The 19162-nt window shown below is 50.4% G+C and overlaps 1 protein-coding gene across 1 annotated transcript; it reads left to right on the top strand.

Moving 5' to 3' along the window:
• The first annotated feature begins 10184 nt into the window (after window positions 1-10184).
• Bst2 (bone marrow stromal cell antigen 2) lies at window positions 10185-14890 on the top strand. The gene is made up of 5 exons (XM_052752822.1): window positions 10185-10513; window positions 11208-11283; window positions 12018-12057; window positions 13474-13594; window positions 13773-14890. The coding sequence occupies exons 1-4, from the start codon at window positions 10214-10216 to the stop codon at window positions 13574-13576; spliced, it is 519 nt and encodes a 172-aa protein (XP_052608782.1). The 5' UTR covers window positions 10185-10213; the 3' UTR covers window positions 13577-13594; window positions 13773-14890.
• The last annotated feature ends 4272 nt before the right edge of the window (window positions 14891-19162 follow it).

Raw genomic sequence — 19162 nt, 5'->3', positions numbered from 1 at the left:
ATGAAATTATTGTGGCTGTGCAGCTGTTGACTTAAGTAACGAATAAGATGGACCTAAAGGCCTGTTCATAGGCAAAATAAGTTTTTTTGATGTGGTAGTGGTTATTTTTTGTTTGTTTGTTTGTTTTGTTTGAGGCAGGGTTTCTCTAGGCAGCCCTGGATGTCCTAGAACTCACTCTATAGACTAGGTTGGAACTCAGAGATCTGCCTGCCTCTACCTCTGAGTGCTGAGATTAAAGGTGAGTGCCACCACTGCCTGCTAAATGTTATGGATCTTATAGAGCAAGGGATCCTCTTTCTATGGAGTTGCAGATGGAATGCAGATCCTCACACATACTAGGCAAGCACTCTGCCTCCAGGCTGACTCTGACCCTGGTATATATTTTCATTTATGTATGTGTTACCTTTGAAAAAGGTTATTTTGCTTATTTGGGGGGATGGAAAGACTGCTCAGTGGTTAGGAGCACTGGCTGCTCTTGCAGATCACCCAGGTTCAATTCCCAGCACTCATATGGAGGCTCACGACCATCTGTAACTCCAGTTCCAGGGGATCCAATACCCTCTCTGGCCTCCATAGGCACTAGGCATGCTTGTGGTACACAGACAAACTTATAGGCAAAATATTCATACATATGAAATAAAATAAATAAGTCTAAAAATAAAGTATATTGTGTGTGTGCACACAGCACAGAGCGTGTGTGGTCATGAGAAGAATGCTTTCTGGGCCGGAACCCAGGTTGTCAGGGTTAGCGGCTGTTGTGGGGTTCCACCAGAGAAGACTGCCCAGACACAAGTTTAAGCCAACAGAAACTCTTCACTAGCCAGCCAGCAACTGCACTGGGTGTTCGGGATCCCAGTGGAGCCCTGACCCTTTCTCAGGCTGAGCTTTTACGCACAAAAACCATGTTCTGGGTGGACATACTTCAGTTAACAAAAACAGTTAGTCAGAAGCAGAACTACAAAAGCCAAAAAGCAAGGTCAGTACATTGAGAGACTTCCCCAATGTAAGCGTTATAGCTTGGATGGAAAGGTATCCTGGCAGTCAAGCCAAGGAATATCACAAAATGACATTGCACAACAAACCACACAAGAGATTTATTGGGAGGGAAAAACCCAGGAGGGTGGCTGCCTTTGCTCTGGTGAGAAGCAGCAGAGGACTGAGCAGAAGGCAGCGTTTATATAGCTTTCCATGGGGAGGGGAGCAGAGCTTTCCATGGTGGGGATTGCTGGGATTTCAAGTCCAGAGTTTGCGTTTTTTACTCTGTAGGGTTAGGGCAGGGTCCGGCCCTTAGGCCAGTTTGACTGTTCTGTGGGTGGAAACTGGAAGTTGGAGGTCCTCAGAGGAGGGGCCACCCCTTGTGTACCTTGAGGGGCTTACATTCCCCCCTTTTGTTTATTATTGAAAAACAATCAGGTTACAAGAAAGTGGGGGTGATGTTATCATTAGACTACTTCCTGTTGAATGGGGGCATTGAAGTATGTGGGGCAAGCTTGTTCTTCACTGGCAGGATATATATATATATATATATATATATTTTTTTTTTTTTTTTTTTTGGTTTTTCGAGACAGGGTTTCTCTGTGTAGCTTTGCGCCTTTCCTGGGACTCACTTGGTAGCCCAGGCTGGCCTCAAACTCACAGAGATCCGCCTGGCTCTGCCTCCCGAGTGCTGGGATTAAAGGCGTGCGCCACCACCGCCCGGCTACACTGGCAGGATATAATTGGTGTTGCAGGCCTCTACTCTGTAGCCAGGAGTCTGTAATCCTGTAACTGATTAATATCTGGTTAGCAATCTTTAGGATCTGTTGTTGAAGAAATCTAGACAAGAAGTTTATAAGACAAGGTGCAATTAGTAGGATTAGGAAAGGGAGGAGAGGGGGGTTAAGAAGGGAAGTATCCAGTTCCATACTGGACAGTCAAAGCCACTGACCAGAGGCATCAGATGACGACGTGGAAGCAACATTCCTCCCTGAGGAAGAGGCAAAGACCACTTTCTCTGCTGTTAGTAAATCTCACCCTCGCTGACTTTGGAGCATAAGGATGATCTGGACAACCCCCTGGAGATCCTGGATGAACTAAGAAGAAAACCAGCTGCTTCTTCAGTGGAATGAGGATCAGCTGCTCTTCCTGGAACACCAGGATGTCGTTTTACAACTTGGTGATCCTTTGCTGTCTGAAGAGACACACTCTGCCGTATCTCCCAGAATTTATGTTTTTACTTATCCAAGACTTTTTCACTAAATCTTGAGAACTGCTTTTAAACCATAAAATCCAGTCTATGAGTGAGGTCCCCGTGCTTTACAAGAGCCTAAGTGACTTCTGTGTTATGTTAGGGTCAGGCCAATCCTAACTCCCATTATGTTTACCTCAGACAAACTCCCCAGACCCCGAATCTTGGCACTGTTTCTGAGTCAACAGTACCTATTCTTGTGAAAGAAGCCAGATGTACTTTGTAAGGAATCTCAGTGTAAACATGTCTTAAGTTGTTGTGCACTTGGGACTGAGTTCATTGTTATCTGGATACTTTTTTTCAAAATTGTGCTGTGCTTAAATATAGCTGAAGTAAAATGATCTGCGCCAGACTTGGAAGTTCTGGTCCAAGACCGGTTATAATCAAATCGGGCTGAGCCGCGTTTCATTCTTGTCTCTTCGGGGGTCATTTTTTCCCCACCTGCTGTAAGATCTGCAGGGGAATCACCACACCCCACCACAGAAGTGGTCAGGTTGAGTCGTTGGGAACAGGTTTCCTGAACTTTTGATATCTTAATATAACAATAGTATAGAGGGAGAAAGAAATCTGAATCATTTTTCATTACCTTAAAACACTTTCTTATACCTTCAGAACTGCTGTTTACATGCCTTAAATCACTATCTTAGACCCTCGGACCTTTCTACACCAGAGAGGGAGTTCTCACAGAGCATTGCGGCTGGCTGGCTCGGTCCCAGCAAGTCCCCACTGGGCTCTGACCTGCCTTTTGTGTCCACTACCTTTTGTTTGAAGTATGTAAATCTTACCCGAGTTCTTCCTAAAGGGTTCAAAGCCTCTGCAAAACTTGGTTGCAATGGGACTTGGAAAACCAAGGTGTCACGTGACTGAGACCTGCTTTAGCCTGTCTCTTTAGGGAGCTTCAGGTAAGAGGTTGTGGTATGTGAAAATTGACTTACTAAGGTGTAAATTGTATAACAATTAAAAAAAAAAAACGTTTGCATGCAGTCAGTTCACCAAAAGTTGGCCTCCCTGCCTGTGGCTGCAAAAGCTAAAATTCATCCTAGAGTGTCCCTGTTTCTTCCAGGGACCGAGTAAAACTGAGCACCTGACAGTACAACACACTTTCTTGGACCCGCAGAACTTACTTTAGTCTTGTATAATATTAGAGGGACCAGCCTTACTACTGTACATCCCAGGGGCTCCGGAGAGAGGACTACTTTCAGGAAATAGAATCTCAGCACACCGAACTCTTAGTCCAGTCATTTATTCTTCCAAATCTTCTTCTCCTTCCTCCTGCGCCCTGGAAGTCCAGGTATATATACACTTACAAGCAGTATTCCCTTGGCAGTGCAAAGCCAGGCTTCCAGGGTCAAACGGAGGGGTGATAAGAATCACATAGAGGGGCAGTAACCGTTAATTATCATTTGCAACCCCAAAGGGAAGTGACCAATGGGGAAATGAATTAACTAAAGGCTAAATTCAGGTAATATCTAAGAAGAGGGATCTTATGTGCTCAACTATAATCTTAAACGTGATTAATAGAAAATGTTAAGAATCTATAAGTCGCTAGGTCAATGTGAGAAAATAAAACTGTCTTCTTTTTTCCGGTGGCTCCTATCTGTCCAAGTTATCTGCCGTTTTTCTGCAGGGTGGGGGAAAGTGTGCTCGGTCACTAGGCAACCTGTGTACAGCTAGATGCCTCTGGTGATAGTTAAAGGGAGATCTGGAACTAGAGGTAAGGTTTGGGAAAGGAGGAAGTAAAGTTTAATTAGCACATCCGCCAGGCCTTCTCAAATGGGTAGTCTGGATGCTTTAGTCTGTTCTTAGAGAGTACAGAGGTATGTCTGATAAGATACTTTCCTCCATCTGGGGATGGACCTGGCCTGATGCTGCCAATGATGATAATTACAGGGAGGCTTGAACTGGGGCTCTGGCTGTGCATAGCTGTCAGCACAGAAGATTATCTAAATATTCCTTTAGTAGAGGGGAAATGGTGTCCAATAAATGATGGAAAAGCTACAATAGCACACAAGAAACTCATAGCAAGAAACAGCTGATAATCAAAAGCCAAATATTACCAAGGCTCCTTGAGCCTCAGCTTGACCTCTGGAAGGCCCTTGGCTTCTTCCAGGTATTAGCTTTGTCATAATCAGCTGAAATCCCATTTTGTATGTTTTTGTGCTTTATCACTTTAGCTGTGACATTCTCAGATTTTCATAACACTTTCTTAGACCCTCATTGCAACTGGGCTGAATTTTCACCATAGCCTCTCCTGGGCTCTCTTTAGGAACCTCAGTCTTGCCGTACAGTGCCAAATCTCAGTTGCTTCCCATGACTCCTTCATGTCTTTTTAAACTAGTACCACCTAGGTGACTCTTAAGTTACAAAGTTTGCCTTCCAGCACGAGTATGTTCCTGTACGAGGTTGTGGAGTGCAGCTTTGACACCTTATTAAACTGTTTTTTTTTTTAAATTCCATCATAAACCCTGTTTTATGATGTCTGTTTTCAGGACAGGAATTATTATACAAGAATAGACAAAAGAGGCGTAGGGGGTAAGCCCCTCGGGAAGGAGAGATAGATAAGGGGGCTGAATCAGCCTTTGACAGCTTGATATAATTTCCTGACCCTATTAGGACAGGCTGTTGGTTAGAGGTGGGGGTCTCCGTATGTAAGAGCGGCCCTGGACAGGTGGAGTGAGGAAGAAATAGAGGAGGAGAGAACAAGTTTAGCTATAAAGGATTTTCAGATCATTTGTTTGCGCAGTGGCAGAAGTTGCCACCATTGAAAATCGAGCATGCCAGTTTAGGCCATCGAAATGTACCAAGGTCACGCTGTTTGTAGTAACAGAGTGAGGCTTTAATAAAATCCAAGTCCATGGAGGAAGAGAGGACGGGTCTCAAAAATGGCCTCTTCTGGAGGGAGTTCCTGTGGCCTCTTCTGGAGGGAGTTCCTGTGGCCTCTTCTGGAGGGAGTTTCTGTGGCCTCTTCTGGAGGGAGTTCCTGTGGCCTCTCCTGGAGGGAGTTTCTGTGGCCTCTCCTGGAGGGAGTTCTGTGGCCTCTTCTGGAGGGAGTTCTGTGGCCTCTTCTGGAGGGAGTTCCTGTGGCCTCTTCTGAAGGGAATTCCTATAAGCCTTTGTTTACACATCTGTCACTGTCAGAAGAGACAGGCTGTGTCAGTATCTCCCAGAATTCACTGACCCAGACAATATCCTTTCCCCCAAACCTCGAACACTGGTTTTAGGACATAAAACCCACTCTTTTGAGTGAGATCACCCATGCTTTACAACAGCCTGAGTGACTTCTGTGTTACTTAGGGCCAGGCCAATCCAGACCCCCACAGGTGCTGTGTTTACCTCAGTCATTCTCCCTAGACCATAACTTTGAGCTTTGTCTGAAAGTCAACAATCCTACAATGAAGCCTTTCAAAGACGCACTTCGCAAGGAGCCACAATATAAACATGTCTTAAGCTTTGTTGTATTCACGGGGCTGAGTTAATTATTATCTGAATACTTTTTTTCCAAAATTGTGCTGTGCTAAAGGAAAATGATCTGGGCCAGATTCTGGAAGTCCTGGTCCAGCACCGGTTACAGTAAAATCGGGCTGAGCTGAGTTTCATTCTTACCTCATCCGGATTGGGGTTTCCCCGCCTGCTGAGAAGCCTGCAGGGGAACCCCCACACCACACTGTGTCTCTTGCAGGGTCACAGGCTGTCTGCAAGGCTGCAAAATGGTTGTTCCAATAAATCAGCTTTGGCGGGTCTCAAGGGCCACAGTCCCTCCTTGCAGGCCACCTAAGCCCTCTCAGGATGTGGAGCAGGATCACACCCACTACTCACTCTTCGCAGGCTGGGCAGCCCCAAAGGGGGATTCCAGGTAGAGGGGAGTTGGTTTGCTGCCTCAGGTGCCCCATCAGGCCTTCTGGAAGACCCAGGGCCCCTACCTTGACTCCACAAGGTAACAAATATTTGGAAGTGACCCATCAAGCCAAATTTGCACTGTAACCAGGCTGAAAATCTGGGAAAGTGTACAACCCCCTCCAGAAACTGTCAGACTGGGCCTGTTACATTCTGCTTCCCTTGGTCAGACAGACAGGAAGTCCCTTCCAAACCCCAGCAGAAAGGCCTCTCTCCTGGTGTCTCCTTTGGGGTTTGGTTTTGGAGGTGTGGGAGGGGGCAGAGGTATATGTCTAAGGCAGGGTCTCATGTAGCCCCAGCTAGACTTGAACTCACCATATAGCTGAGGCTGTCCTTGAACTCCTGTCCTCTTGAGTGCTGGGGTGGCAGGTGTGCAGCACTTCTCTGGGCCCCTCTCTTGCTCTGTGCTGTGTGTGTCCTGAGTAGTACCCATAGACTTTTCTCAAAACACGATGCAAGCTCCAGGCCATGTTTCCTGGTAATCTGTTATTGGATTTTCCCCAGGGGCCTGCCTTGAGAAAATCCTTCTTAGAGTCCTTGGGAAGATGCTATATCCGGCATGGGGGTATCTGAGGGAAAAGAATCTATGTAGGGCTGGAGAGTTGGCTCAGAGGCTAACAGCAATGGCTGCTCTTCCTGAGGTCCTGAGTTCAATTCCCAGCACCCACATGGTGGCTCACAACCATCTGTCATGAGATCTGGTGTCCTCTTCTGGCCCGCAGGGACACATGCAGGCAGAACACTCTATACATACATACATACATACATACATACATATATAAATATTTTTCTTAAATAAAAAAGAATCTATGTACACCAGTTTCTTATGTCCGTTACTTTATTTCTCTATAACAAACTTCTATCTACACAGGTTCAGTTCCGTTCTGACACTCAGTTCCTCTCTGTCCCTTCTTTTTCTGTCCTCTCAAGCCCTAGTAATAACTAAGCTCTTATGCTCTCGATCTCATCTTCATCCTCTGTTCCTTCTTCCTCCATCTTCCCTTCCTCTTCTCCTCTCCTGACCTGATTCAAACCACCTACAGTCTGCAAAACTTTTCCTTGCTCCTTACTCCTCGGCCAGTCTGCCTTCTCATCCACAGAACCTCTGCCTTGTTCTCTTCTCTCCGGCCACTCTGCTCCAACCAGCAGCTCCAGTCTTTACTGCATCTGGTTATGCAAAAAACTCTTCTGTCTTGAGTCACTTGCTCTGCAATGCCACTAGGTCTGAAGGGAAGGGATGATCTGAGCTTCATTTGCACAAGAAACAAAGCTATGTATCTTCAGTCCCCTTGTCTCCTAGGTCTGTAGGGGTGTTACCTAGTAGATCAGCGGTAGGTCTAAGAAGCTTATACTGTTTGCCATATGAAATTCATAGCAGAAGACAGCTGATATATTAAAAGCTGAATAACATCAAATATTCCCTGATAAATGACTTCCCTCTAGAAAGATTCCTTGACCTTTCTAGGTATAGCTTTAATATACAGCTGAATCTCTATAACATATTCTTATGGCTTGCAACAATCTGTGTGTCTGTCTTCCCCCACCAGCCACTGCAGGACCACCATTGAGTGCCTACTGCATACTGAAACACTTCTGTCTCCTCAGGGTCTCTCTAGAAAAGATGGTCCTTCCCATTCCCATTCACAGAAAGCTTGCTGTAACTTGGGTGGCAGGTGTCCCTGCCAGGATGCCCCTGGTGGTAGGACAAGAGCCTGCTTGTTGGCCAGGGCCATGTCGGGAGGCACAGCGTGGGCCTCCCCTGCCTGGCCTGCCGTGGTTTCCTGCAGGTGGCAGGGCATCCTCTAGTTACAGATGCTCCATAGACCCATGGCCCTTCCATGGACCAAAGGGACACAAAGGTCACCTCTGAGACTGCTGGCCACAAGCCCTGGCCTTTGCCCTTCAGTTCACAACTCAACCTTGCAGCCTCAGTTTCTCTACCCTGCCAGGGTCCAGCCTCTCAGGTCCTGAGATGGGGAAGGGGTGTCAGTGCACGGAAAACTTCTGACCATCAAGTGGATTGCACTCCAGTGGCCTCCGAATAGCTCAAGCTGTCTTTCTTACCAGGGTTACATGAACAGCTCTATTATTGGCTTCTGTTTTTGACTTCAAGAAATACATCACAGGCTGGAGAGCGGGCTCAGGGGTTAAGAGCACTGACTGCTCTTCCAGAGGACCTGGGTTCAAGTCCAAGCACCCACATGGCAGCTCACAACTGTAGCTTAAGTTTTCCTGCCTGGCCCACAGTCAGGACAAATCTCTCTCCCACAGCTGCTCAGACCCGACCAAGTAAACACAGAGACTTATATTGGTTACAAACTGTATGGCCATGGCAGGCTTCTTGCTAACTGTTCTTACAGCTTAAATAAATCCATTTCCATTAATCTATACCTTGCCACATGGCTCGTGGCTTACCGGCATCTTCACATGCTGTTTCTCATCATGGCGGCTGGCAGTGTCTCTCTGACTCAGCCTTCCACTTCCCAGCTTTATTCTCCTCCTTGTCCCGCCTACACTTCCTGCCTAGCCAATGGCCAATCAGTGATTTATTGACCAATCAGAACAACACACTTGCCATACAGAACATCCCACAGCACACAACTGTCTGTAACTCCTGTTCCAGAGGACCAGACACCCTCACACAGACATACATGAAGGCAAAACATCAATGCACATAAAATAAAAATAAATAATTACAGAAGAAAATACGTAATAATTTAAGGAATCCATTGTGATCATTATGAAAGCCCCCATTGTTCCCTTTTATGCTTCCCCAAATACACCTTCCCACCCCCTGCGTAACCTTATTCTACACACAGTGTTCAGCATTTTTCAGGCTTAACTAAATATCCAGCCAGACACATCCTGCTCTCGCAGCACTTACATCAGTGGGCAGCTACTTGTGGTTACAAAGTTAGAAAGTAATAGACATGGGCACAATGCTGTAAGGGAAACAATGTTCAAACCAGACAATTCTTTCATGTCTGCAAGATATACTTTTATACAGTTCCGTTTTCTACAAGAGAGTCCCATGTCTCAACCTCTCTGTAAAAGGCAGACCTTGGTAAGGCACTCTTTTCCCATCCCACTACACCATACTTCTTCCACCAATATAAGCCCCTGTGTATGGTAAAGGTGGATCTATCCATCCCGTACTTTGCATTGTGTTTTTTCCTCTTAGAGCATACCAGATCCTACCAATAATTCTATGCTTGGTGTCCAGGGAACTTACTCTCAACAGTTGGCACCATGTGTATTCCCGAGGCTTTCTCCCTAGCCTGTGTATGCATGCCCTTTCCCGAACTGTGAGACATGATTAATGTTCCAAGTGTTGTGTTCTCATATGTACCTAACTGTCTCCATTGAGTCAGAAAAGTTCCCAGGATTGGGTGTTGTAATTAGCAATTCCAGATAAAAGATTTAAGAAGCATTAACCCCCTGCTGAATCTTGGGAAATATTTGAGAAAGAGCAGCATTTCCTGGGAAAATTACAGCTGTTGCATGTGTGACTGACAAATAAAACTAAAAACCACCCAAAGAATTACCAATATAATGAGAGAGAAAAGAGCCTGCAAGCTGCATGAATTTTGCAAATTCCTTCACTCTCCCGTGGTCCTTGCTAAGTGAGAGTCCGTTTCCACAGGTGCCTTGCCCCCAGGAAACCCGTGGGACAGGTAGTCATGTGCCGATCCGAGTCTAGGCACGTTGCCCTGCTCCCAACGTTACCCAGAGACCAAACCAACAGCTACTGTGGATAGCCATGGTTCAGATGAGTCCCAAGCCCAGGAGCGCCAAGCATCCCGTAACTGGACAGGGAGGGCCAAGAATTTGAGTTGAGTTCCAGAAGTTTCTTTTTCTTCCAGGGGAATTCCACAGCAAGCCTCCCCCCACAAGGCCAAGACTAATTAATTCCTCCCTTTCCAGAAAAATGAAACCAAAAGGCTATCTTTTACTTGCGGGAAGCACCTCAGCTGCTCTGGGACTGCCCCCAGGTACTCTGGAAGTTGCTATTGGCTGGAGGCCGGACAGGCTGAGGGGCGTGGCCCGGAGAGGGTTCCAGCGCCCTCGGAAGCTCCGGGCTCCAGAAACCACATGGCACCCACTTTCTACCACTACCCGCAGGTGCCCATGTACGAGAAATGGCAGGAGCAGGGCCGGGGCCTGCGCCCGCGGTGCCTGGTGGCCGCGGCCTTGGTGGTCCTCTTCCAGGCGGCCTTGGTCACCCTGCTGATCTACTTCGCCGTCAGGGCGAACGGCGAGGCCTGCAGGGTCGGGCTGCGGGCGCAGGATGAGTGCCGCAACACCACGCACCTGCTGCAGCGCCAGCTCACCCGCGCCCAGGACGGCCTGCTGCAGGCGGAGACGCAGGCAAACACCTGCAACCGCACCGTGGTAAGGCCGGCAGCCGTCCCAGGCCCCCGCCCCGCCCCACCCCCGCGGCTGAGGACCCTGACCGGGGACTCCCACTCCCCACAGCTCCGGAATCGGGGGGCCTCAGCATCCTCCCTCCCGGGACTGTTGGGCGGAGGGTGATGGAGTTGGGGAGGGCACAGCGCCGGGGCTTCTCCGGGGACTCCACTCAGCCCTGATGATCGAAACTTTTTTATCTTTTGAGACAGGGTCTCGCTACATAGCTCAGGCTGCCCTGGATCTCACTCTGTAGACCAGGCTGCCCTCGAATGCACAGAGATCGCCCGCCTCTGCCTCCCAAGGGCTGGGGCTAAAGGCGTGTCTCCCCCCCCCCCCCCACCAGCAAATATTGAAACTTTGAATGTGTCTCTTAGAGACCTTGACTGGGAAGTGTCGTTGTTGTGTTTGGGGAGGGCTTGCTAAATCTGTGTGAGCCGCAGAACATCTGGAACTTTCTAGTAGGTTTTAGCCATGAAGAGCTTTCAAATTCCCGTGGGGAAGGGGGCTTGAGACTGCATTTTGGAGACGTTTTGCACGTTTGTTGCCAGGACTGGTGGGTACCGAGGGGAACCTGAAAGGGCGCTTGTTCGGGTCAGGAGGTCCTCTGATGACTTGGCCTGGAAAGTGGGGACCAAGACAACAGCCAACCCGTGTTTCTGCCGCTTCTCTGACTCAGGTGACCCTTCAGGATTCCCTGGAGAAGCAGGTGTCTCAGGTCCGGGAGCAGCAGGCCCGCATCCAGGAGCTTGAGAGTGAGAAGGGGTGGGGCGGGGGAGTGCAGGGGCAGGGGCAGGGGTGGGGTGGGGGCAGGGGAAGGGCTGGGGTGGGCGAGTGCAGGGGCAGGGGCAGGGGTGGGGTGGGGGAGTGCAGGGGCAGGGGAAGGGCTGGGGTGGGGGCAGGGGAAGGGCTGGGGTGGGCGAATGCAGGGAGCAGGGGAAGGGCTGGGGTGGGCGAGTGCAGGGAGCAGGGGAAGGGCTGGGGTGGGCGAGTGCAGGGAGCAGGAGAAGGGCTGGGGCGAGGAAGTGAAGGGGCAGGGGAAGGGCTGGGGCGGGGGAGTGCAGGGGAAGGGCTGGGGCGGGCTGAGAGGGAACCGGGCAGGCCTCCAGATCGGGACTCGGGGAGAGGTGGTGGCCCAGAGTGAGGGGACGAACAGAACTCCAGGGTCGGAAGAGTAAAAGACTGGGGAGGGGAAATGGGCCGAGAGAAGCTGTCAGGAGGGTGGGGGCTGCAGTCCTGCAGGGTCCCCAAGAGATCTCGCTGGTCCGTGACAGCCCCGTAGAAGGGCTCCACTGGCCCTTGATCTCCCTCTCCCTTCCTCGCTCCCTACCCCCCCCACTCCCCCTACCCACCCCCGCCCCCCACCGTCCTTGGCTGATGACTGGCCTTGGTGTCAGACATTACTTGGTGTTACTTTGGGGTAGTCTCCTGTCCCCGCCCCCTCCCTCCCTGCCTTCCCCTCGCTGACCCGCCCTCTGTGTCCCTGCAGGCAAGGTCATGACGTTGAACCAGGAGCTGGAGAAGCTGAGGTTAGAGACGCAGCCCCCCCCCCCCCCCCCGCCCCTGCCCTCCACCACCCCCCACCCCCCCCACCCCCCAACCTCCTCTCACCCCCCCCACTCTCCACTTCCTTCCTCAAGACCGGGAACCCACTTGGCTCACACAATCCATAGCTCAGGTCTGAGCTGTGAAGAAGGCTTAGTGAGGAGAGCTTGCAACGCTAGTTTAAGGACCTGAGTTCGAATCCCCAGTACCCACTTAAAAACTGGCTGTAGCTCCCGGTACCGGGAAACAGACAGAAATATCATGGGGTTCACTGGCCAGCCGGATGCACCCAGGCAGTAAGCTTCATGTTCAGGGAGAGACCCTGTCTCTCCTGGAAGAGGAAGAGGGTATGCAGGCAAAACTGTAGCCTTCCCGTCCCAAAGTTCACTGCCAAAATAGTAATAATAACAATTAATAAAAATCAGGTGGAGCCAGGCACATGGCGCACGCCTTTAATCCCAGCACTTGGGAGGGAGGCAGAGGCAGGCGGATCTCTGTGAGTTCGAGGCCAGCCTGGTCTACAGAGCGAATTCCCGGACAGCCAGGAAGACAGAGAAACTGTGTCTAGGCAAACAAAACAAAAAGCCTCAGAGGGAAAACATCCCTAGACCACGGCCATAGGTGACCACTCCCAGCTCCCTCCCTCAGGAATGTGGTGGGTGGGGCAGCCTAGGAGCCTCAGCTTGGTGACAGGGGCCTGAGATCCCAAGGGAGAGGAGGAAAGAGGAGCCTGAGTCCAGGTCGACCTGAGTGAGCAACTAGCCGAGGTCTCCCTCAAAGTCTCAATGCTAAGACACTGGCCGCTCTTGCAGAGGACCTGGTGCTGGTCCCAGCAACCAGGCAGGACACTGGTCACAACCACCCATAACTCCAGCTCCATGAGCTCCACACCTCTGGACTCTGAGGGCACTGAATTCACACACACACACACACACACACACACACACACACACACACACGCACACACACACACTTAATAAAATCAGGGCGGCTGAGGCGATTCAGTGCATGAATCACTTGCAGCACACAAGTCTGTCAACCTGTGTTTGCTCTCAGAACCCACACATGCCTCTGACTCCACACACGTGCCATGGTATATGAATCCTCATGCATACACATCACACATGCACATGTACACACTAAATAAAATATAATAAAATTTAAAAAGAATAAAAATAAAGTCTAAGGAAAGAAAATGTGAATTTGAAATACTAAGAATAGGGCTGGGGACCTGGCAGAGCCCCTGCCTAGAATCCCCAGTGAGGGGCTGGGGGCGTGGCTCAGGGGTGGAGTCCTGCCTAGAATTCCCCCAATTTCAAACCAGCACAGAAACATTTTAAAAGGAGGCAGGTCATCAGGAGTCAGGTGACCTCTGCCTGAGCCATCCCGTCTCCACCCAGGACCACTGAGGAAGCTTTTAGAACATCGCAGAAGAACTCTACCAGCTCCATGGTGCTCTCCAGCCTACTGATGCTCGCAGTGCTGCTGATCCTGCTCTTTTGAGGATCCAATACTTAGTAGGTGAGGAACTGGGTCCAGGGGAGGTTGTGAGACCTCAGACATCTGGGGGCGAGGGAGACATTGTGTATGTGGGTTATACTTGGGCCAAGAGAGGAGCCGGCTCAGGGAGGGGGTCATGGCCCTGCGGTGGGCGGGCGGATCGGGTGGCAGTTAACACCTGGGTCTCTCCTTTCTTTAGGCTACAGCCTGTTTTGATACAGATGCGGCTGCACCTGTTTGAAGTCGCTGGGGATCACGGTGGCTCTGGAGGAATCGTGGCAGCTCCGAGGATGTAGAAGCCACTGAGTGGAGCCTGGATTGTAGAAGCCACTGAGTGGAGCCTGGATTGTACCTCCCTCCCCGACTTATGACTGGGGAGGGTGAGGAGTGCACCTCCTTTTTTGTTTTTCATGGTTATTGGGGAGGAATTCCTTAGTTCTGATGTTTTTGAGTTTCGAAAAATAATTTGGAAAGAAAACTTGCTTCTAAGTGGCTAGTGTCACTGGGTCCCTGCTTCCCACCTCTTGTATATTGTTAAAGGACCAGCCTTAATAATATCCTTCCCAGGGGCTAGGAGAGAAACTCGAATGGTGAGAACTATTTTCGGGAAAAAGAATCTCAGCACAACAAGCTCTTTGTCCGTCTACTTTTTCCCTCTGGGATTAACATCCTGTCTACACAGCTACAGCACTGTACTCAAGCCTAGCTCCTTTCTCGCCTGATTTCTCTCTACCTTAATCTGCTGTCCCCTCTAGGTTCTATCTTAATTCTCTGATCTTAGTTCTGCCTCACCTAGGTCCTTCTCATCTCGTTCTTACCCATCTAGTACTTCCCCATCTGACTCTTCCTCATCTTCCATCTCATCCACACGTTCTCTCTGGTCAAAATCCTCCTTATCCCTCTCAGTTCTCCGTCCTCAAGTTCTCCACTCTTCTCTTCCTCTCCGTCTCCTTATACCTCTAAATCCTCTCAAGTCTCTGAGGTGTTTAGTTATAAACCCAAGCAACAACATCCTCTGGCAGAGCAAAGTCACCAGGCTTGAATTCTTAGGGGTCATAAAGGCAGGTGAGAATTTTCCTCAGGCAGTGACCACCAGGCTTTCTTTTACAACCTGAAAGGAGTGGTAAAGGAGGAGGTCACCTGAGAGCTAAGGACTGGTTAGTATATGAAAAAGGGGATCTGTGTGCTCAGTCTACATTCCTAGAAGTGGTTAGGCAAGAAGTTAGGAGTCTATTAGTAACGCTGTGAGAAAGGAGGGTCTCACCCTAAATTGCACAAGAAATAAAGCTATCCTCCTGACCCAGGAGACAAGTGTTTCGTTTGGCCTTGGATGCTTAAGTCTGTTCTTAGAGAGTACAGAGGTATCTCTGATAAGATACTTTCCTCCGTCTGGGAATGGACCTGGCCGGATGCTGCCAATGGCGATAATTACAGGGAGGCTAGAACCGGGGTTCTGGCTGTGCACAGCTGTCAGCGCAGAAGGTTATCTAAATATTCCTTTAGTAGAGGGGAAATGGTGCCCAATAAATGATGGAAAAGCTACAATAGCACACAAGAAACTCATAGCAGGAAAGGGCTGATAATCAAAAGCCAAATATCACCAAGGCTCCTTGAGCCTCAGCTTGACCTCTGGAAGGCCCTTGGCTTCTTCCAGGTATTGGCTTTGTCATAATCAGCTGAAATCCTACTTTGTATATATTTCTGGCTTGTGTCACCCACTGTCGGGGACCACCCTGCAAGTTGAGGTGGACACATGATTGCTGACCACGCCCGTCCACCCGCCCACTCTGCGGCCTCAGTCAGCGGGTACAGAGTGGCTTTCAGGGCTACCGTCCTCACCCACTGACTGAGGCCAGAACGACTCCTCATGCTCCTCTCTCTCCTGCAGTGAGCTCTGGGCGGTAGGGGTTTGTCCTGAAGACGTAGGCTCTGATGACAGCGAAGGAATGAACTTGCTCAGGAAAGCGGGAGCAAGGAGGCAGAGCCCTTTACGTAGGCTGCCAGCAGAGGGCGTGGCCCAGATTGCAGGTGGCTCTTCCCACCTCAGAAGACCTGGACAGCAGTGGGTCTTCCCACTTCAAATGATTTGTTAAGAAAAGAGTCCTCACAGCCCAGTCCCTTGGGCTTTAGTTAATTCCAGATGTAGTCAGGTTGAGAACCAAGAACAAACATCATGGAATTTACACCAGTTTACACTCAGTTAAGCCACCTTCTTTGTGTGTGTGTGTGTGTGTGTGTGTGTGTGTGTGTGTGTGTGTGTGTGTTTGAGACAAGGTTTCTCTGTGTCGCCCTGGCTGTCCTGGATCTCTCTCTGTAGACCAGCCTGGCCTCAAACTCACAGAGATCCACCTGTCTCTGCCTCCCAAGTGCTGGGATTAAAGGTGTGCGCCACCACTGCCCGGCCAGTTAAGCCTTTTTTTTTTTTTTTTTTTTTTTTTTTTTTTTGGTTTTTCGAGACAGGGTTTCTCTGTGTAGCTTTGCGCCTTTCCTGGAACTCACTTGGTAGCCCAGGCTGGCCTCGAACTCACAGCGATCCGCCTGGCTCTGCCTCCCGAGTGCTGGGATTAAAGGCGTGCGCCACCACCGCCCGGCCAGTTAAGCCTTCTTAAGGACTACTGTCCCCCAGTTTCCATCTCCTTCTCAGTCTCTAGTGCCTAGCTCTGATTCCCCCCTACCCTCCGCCCCTGGGATATCTCTGCCTTCCTCGGGTAACTTCCTTCCTCCACATCCTCCTGGGACCCAGCTATTGTCCCTGCCATTTCCTGCCTGTGACACTGAGGTTCACAGTCTTGTTCCCTTGACCCCACAGTACCCACTGGAGACAGGGCTTCCCTGGGGACCCCCAAATGCCCCTTCACAGGCACCTGTAATCCCTTTGTGCCTTGATTCTTGTTTGCCTCACATCATTATCCTTGTCTTGGTAAACAGTTGGTGACCAAGCCCTTTCCAGCGTCGGGCACATTGTGCAAGCTCTCCTAAACCCTCACACCTGATGTCTTGCTCAACCTTGCTGTGTGTGTGTGTGTTCTGGAAACCAAACCCAAATCCTGACCCCTGGGCCACGCCCCCAGTCCCTCACTGGGGATCCTAGGCTCCACCCTGAGCCACGCCCCCAGCCCCTCACTGGGGATTCTAGGCGGGGCTCCACCCCTGACCACGCCCCCAGCCCCTCACTGGGGGATTCTAGGCAGGGCTCCACCCCTGAGCCACGCCCCCAGCCCCTCACTGGGGATTCTAGGCGGGGCTCCACCCTGACCACGCCCCCAGCCCCTCACTGGGGGATTCTAGGCAGGGCTTCACCCCTGACCACGCCCCCAGCCCTTCACTGGGGGATTCTAGGCAGGGCTCCACCCCTGACCACGCCCCCAGCCCTTCACTGGGGGATTCTAGGCAGGGCTCCACCCCTGAGCCACGCCCCCAGTCCCTCACTGGGGATTCTAGGCGGGGCTCCACCCCTGAGCCACGCCCCAGCCCCTCACTGGGGATCCTAGGCAGGGCTCCACCCCTGAGCCACGCCCCCAGCCCCTCATTAGGGATTCTAGGCGGGGCTCCACCCCTGAGCCACGCCCCCAGCCCCTCACTGGGGGTACTTAGAGCTGGCCCTTCTCTGGTGGTCTTGGATGGTTCCCTGAGGTGACACCCAGCTTGTGGGCTGTTGACTGTGACTTTAGGAGGAGAGTGGGAAGGGTCATTATCTATGCTGGACAGGTCCCCACACACTCCAGATCGTTTGTTACCCCGTCACTCATTGCTCTGTGACGTAGCCTAATAAAATCAGATTTCTTGGGGTGAATTTTGGAACAGTAGAAGTGGGGGACTAGGCTTCACGGGGTGACCGTCCCTCCCTTGCAGACATTTACCAGAAGCCCTGACATGTTTGCTGCCTGCGGCTCCCTCCCTCCCTCCTTTCCTGTTTTCTGTGAAAATTTCCTGTGGCTGATTGGCTAGGGAAGGGGAGGGTGGGACTTTTTCATCTATTTGGGTCACTGTCTCCTTCACAGTGGTGACCCTCGAGGCTATGGAGGAGTTAGAGGAGAGAAAGAAGACAACTGTGCAGTGGACACAGACACACACTGACACAGACAGACAGACAGACAGACACAGACACACACATGCACAGACAGACAGACACACTGACACAGACAGACAGACACACACATACACAGACACAGACAGACACACACACACATGCACAGACACAGACAGAAACAGACACACATGCACAGACACAGACAGACACACACACACATGCACAGACAGACAGACACACACACACATGCACAGACACACAGACACACTGACACAGACAGACACACACATGCACAGACACAGACAGACACACACACATGCACAGACACAGACAGACACACACACACACATGCACAGACACAGACAGACACACACACACACATGCACAGACACAGACAGACACACACATGCACAGACACAGACAGAAACAGACACACTGACACAGACAGACAGACAGACACACACACACATACACACACACACACACAGGTCTGGGGAAGTGCTGGGCTTGCATGGGAGCCCCAGCTGACCAGGCGGTGAGGCCTCCCCTGGGCATTGAGCAACCCCTCCAACAGTGACCTCTGTCCTCTTGGGTTCCTGGAAAATCCTGGTGCATGCCTTCCACCCCCAGCTCCTCAGCACCGAGATGGCTGGTGAAGGCTGCTTGCCAATCTACACAGGAGGACAAACCCTGACATTTGGTCCCTTTTACCCTGAGTCTGGACCTCAAACCTGTGCCCCACGCAGCAGTCGGAGGGCTGGGGTGGGGACTCCAGAGGAAGTCAGGCTGTGCTCTGTGTTTCTGGCTTGTGGTCCAACCTCTCTGGGCCTGACTTGGTTTTCATTTTTCTTCTCATCCTTATTTTCCTTTCTTCAGATTTTCTTTCATTCTTTTTCATTTCTTCTTTTTTCCATCCTTCTCTCCTTATTTATCTTCCCTTCCTCTCTTTCTCTTTAAATCTCATCTTTTTTTGTTGTGATGTAAATAGAATTGTTCAACCCAGCGGAAATTCCATCCAAGCACAGAAAGACTCAGTCCATCACTGACTGGACTGGCTTCCCCAAGAGGCCGCTGAGTAGAGGCAGCCACGCCCATGTGCGTTTTCAGCTGGAGAGTGGTGACCTTCCTCACGGGTGCAGGTGTCACCTCTGTGGTCGCTGTCATTTCATCAGGGGTTTGGCTCTTCCCACTTCTTGGGGATTCAGTTGGGTCTGCTGGGTCCTGACCTTCCTAACTGTCTGGGTGAAGGAACTGGGGGCTGCCTGATGAGAAGCGATTGAGCTAAATCCGGGCCAGAGTCTCCCAGCTTAGTTCCGTATTTCTATGAACTCAATATCTTTTATTTTGTTGTTTTTGTTTTCAGACCAGGCTGGCCTCAAACTCATAGCGATCCTCCTGCCTCTGCCTCTGAGTGCTGGGATCAGAGGCTTGGGCCACAGATCCTGGCTTAATGCCTTTGAGTTTATTGTAAATGTATTTTATTTATATTCATATTCTAATTGGGGTTAAACCTTCAGCCCCAGGTCTCATGTAGCCCAGGCTAGCCTCTAACGCCATCA

This window comes from Peromyscus californicus, unplaced genomic scaffold (genome assembly GCF_007827085.1).
Source record: "Peromyscus californicus insignis strain IS unplaced genomic scaffold, ASM782708v3 Scaffold_23__1_contigs__length_62951481, whole genome shotgun sequence".
In the NCBI taxonomy this organism is placed as follows: Eukaryota; Metazoa; Chordata; class Mammalia; order Rodentia; family Cricetidae; genus Peromyscus; species Peromyscus californicus.
This window is presented reverse-complemented; position numbering and strand designations above follow the sequence as displayed.

Excerpts from the sequence above, each read along its gene's own strand:
- Bst2 (XM_052752822.1), top strand. The coding sequence starts at position 10,214 with ATGGCACCCACTTTCTACCACTACCCGCAGGTGCCCATGTACGAGAAA. Across the intron at positions 11,284-12,017 it reads CCGCATCCAGGAGCTTGAGA|GCAAGGTCATGACGTTGAAC; the intron begins GTGAGAAGGGGT and ends GTGTCCCTGCAG. Across the intron at positions 12,058-13,473 it reads CAGGAGCTGGAGAAGCTGAG|GACCACTGAGGAAGCTTTTA; the intron begins GTTAGAGACGCA and ends GTCTCCACCCAG.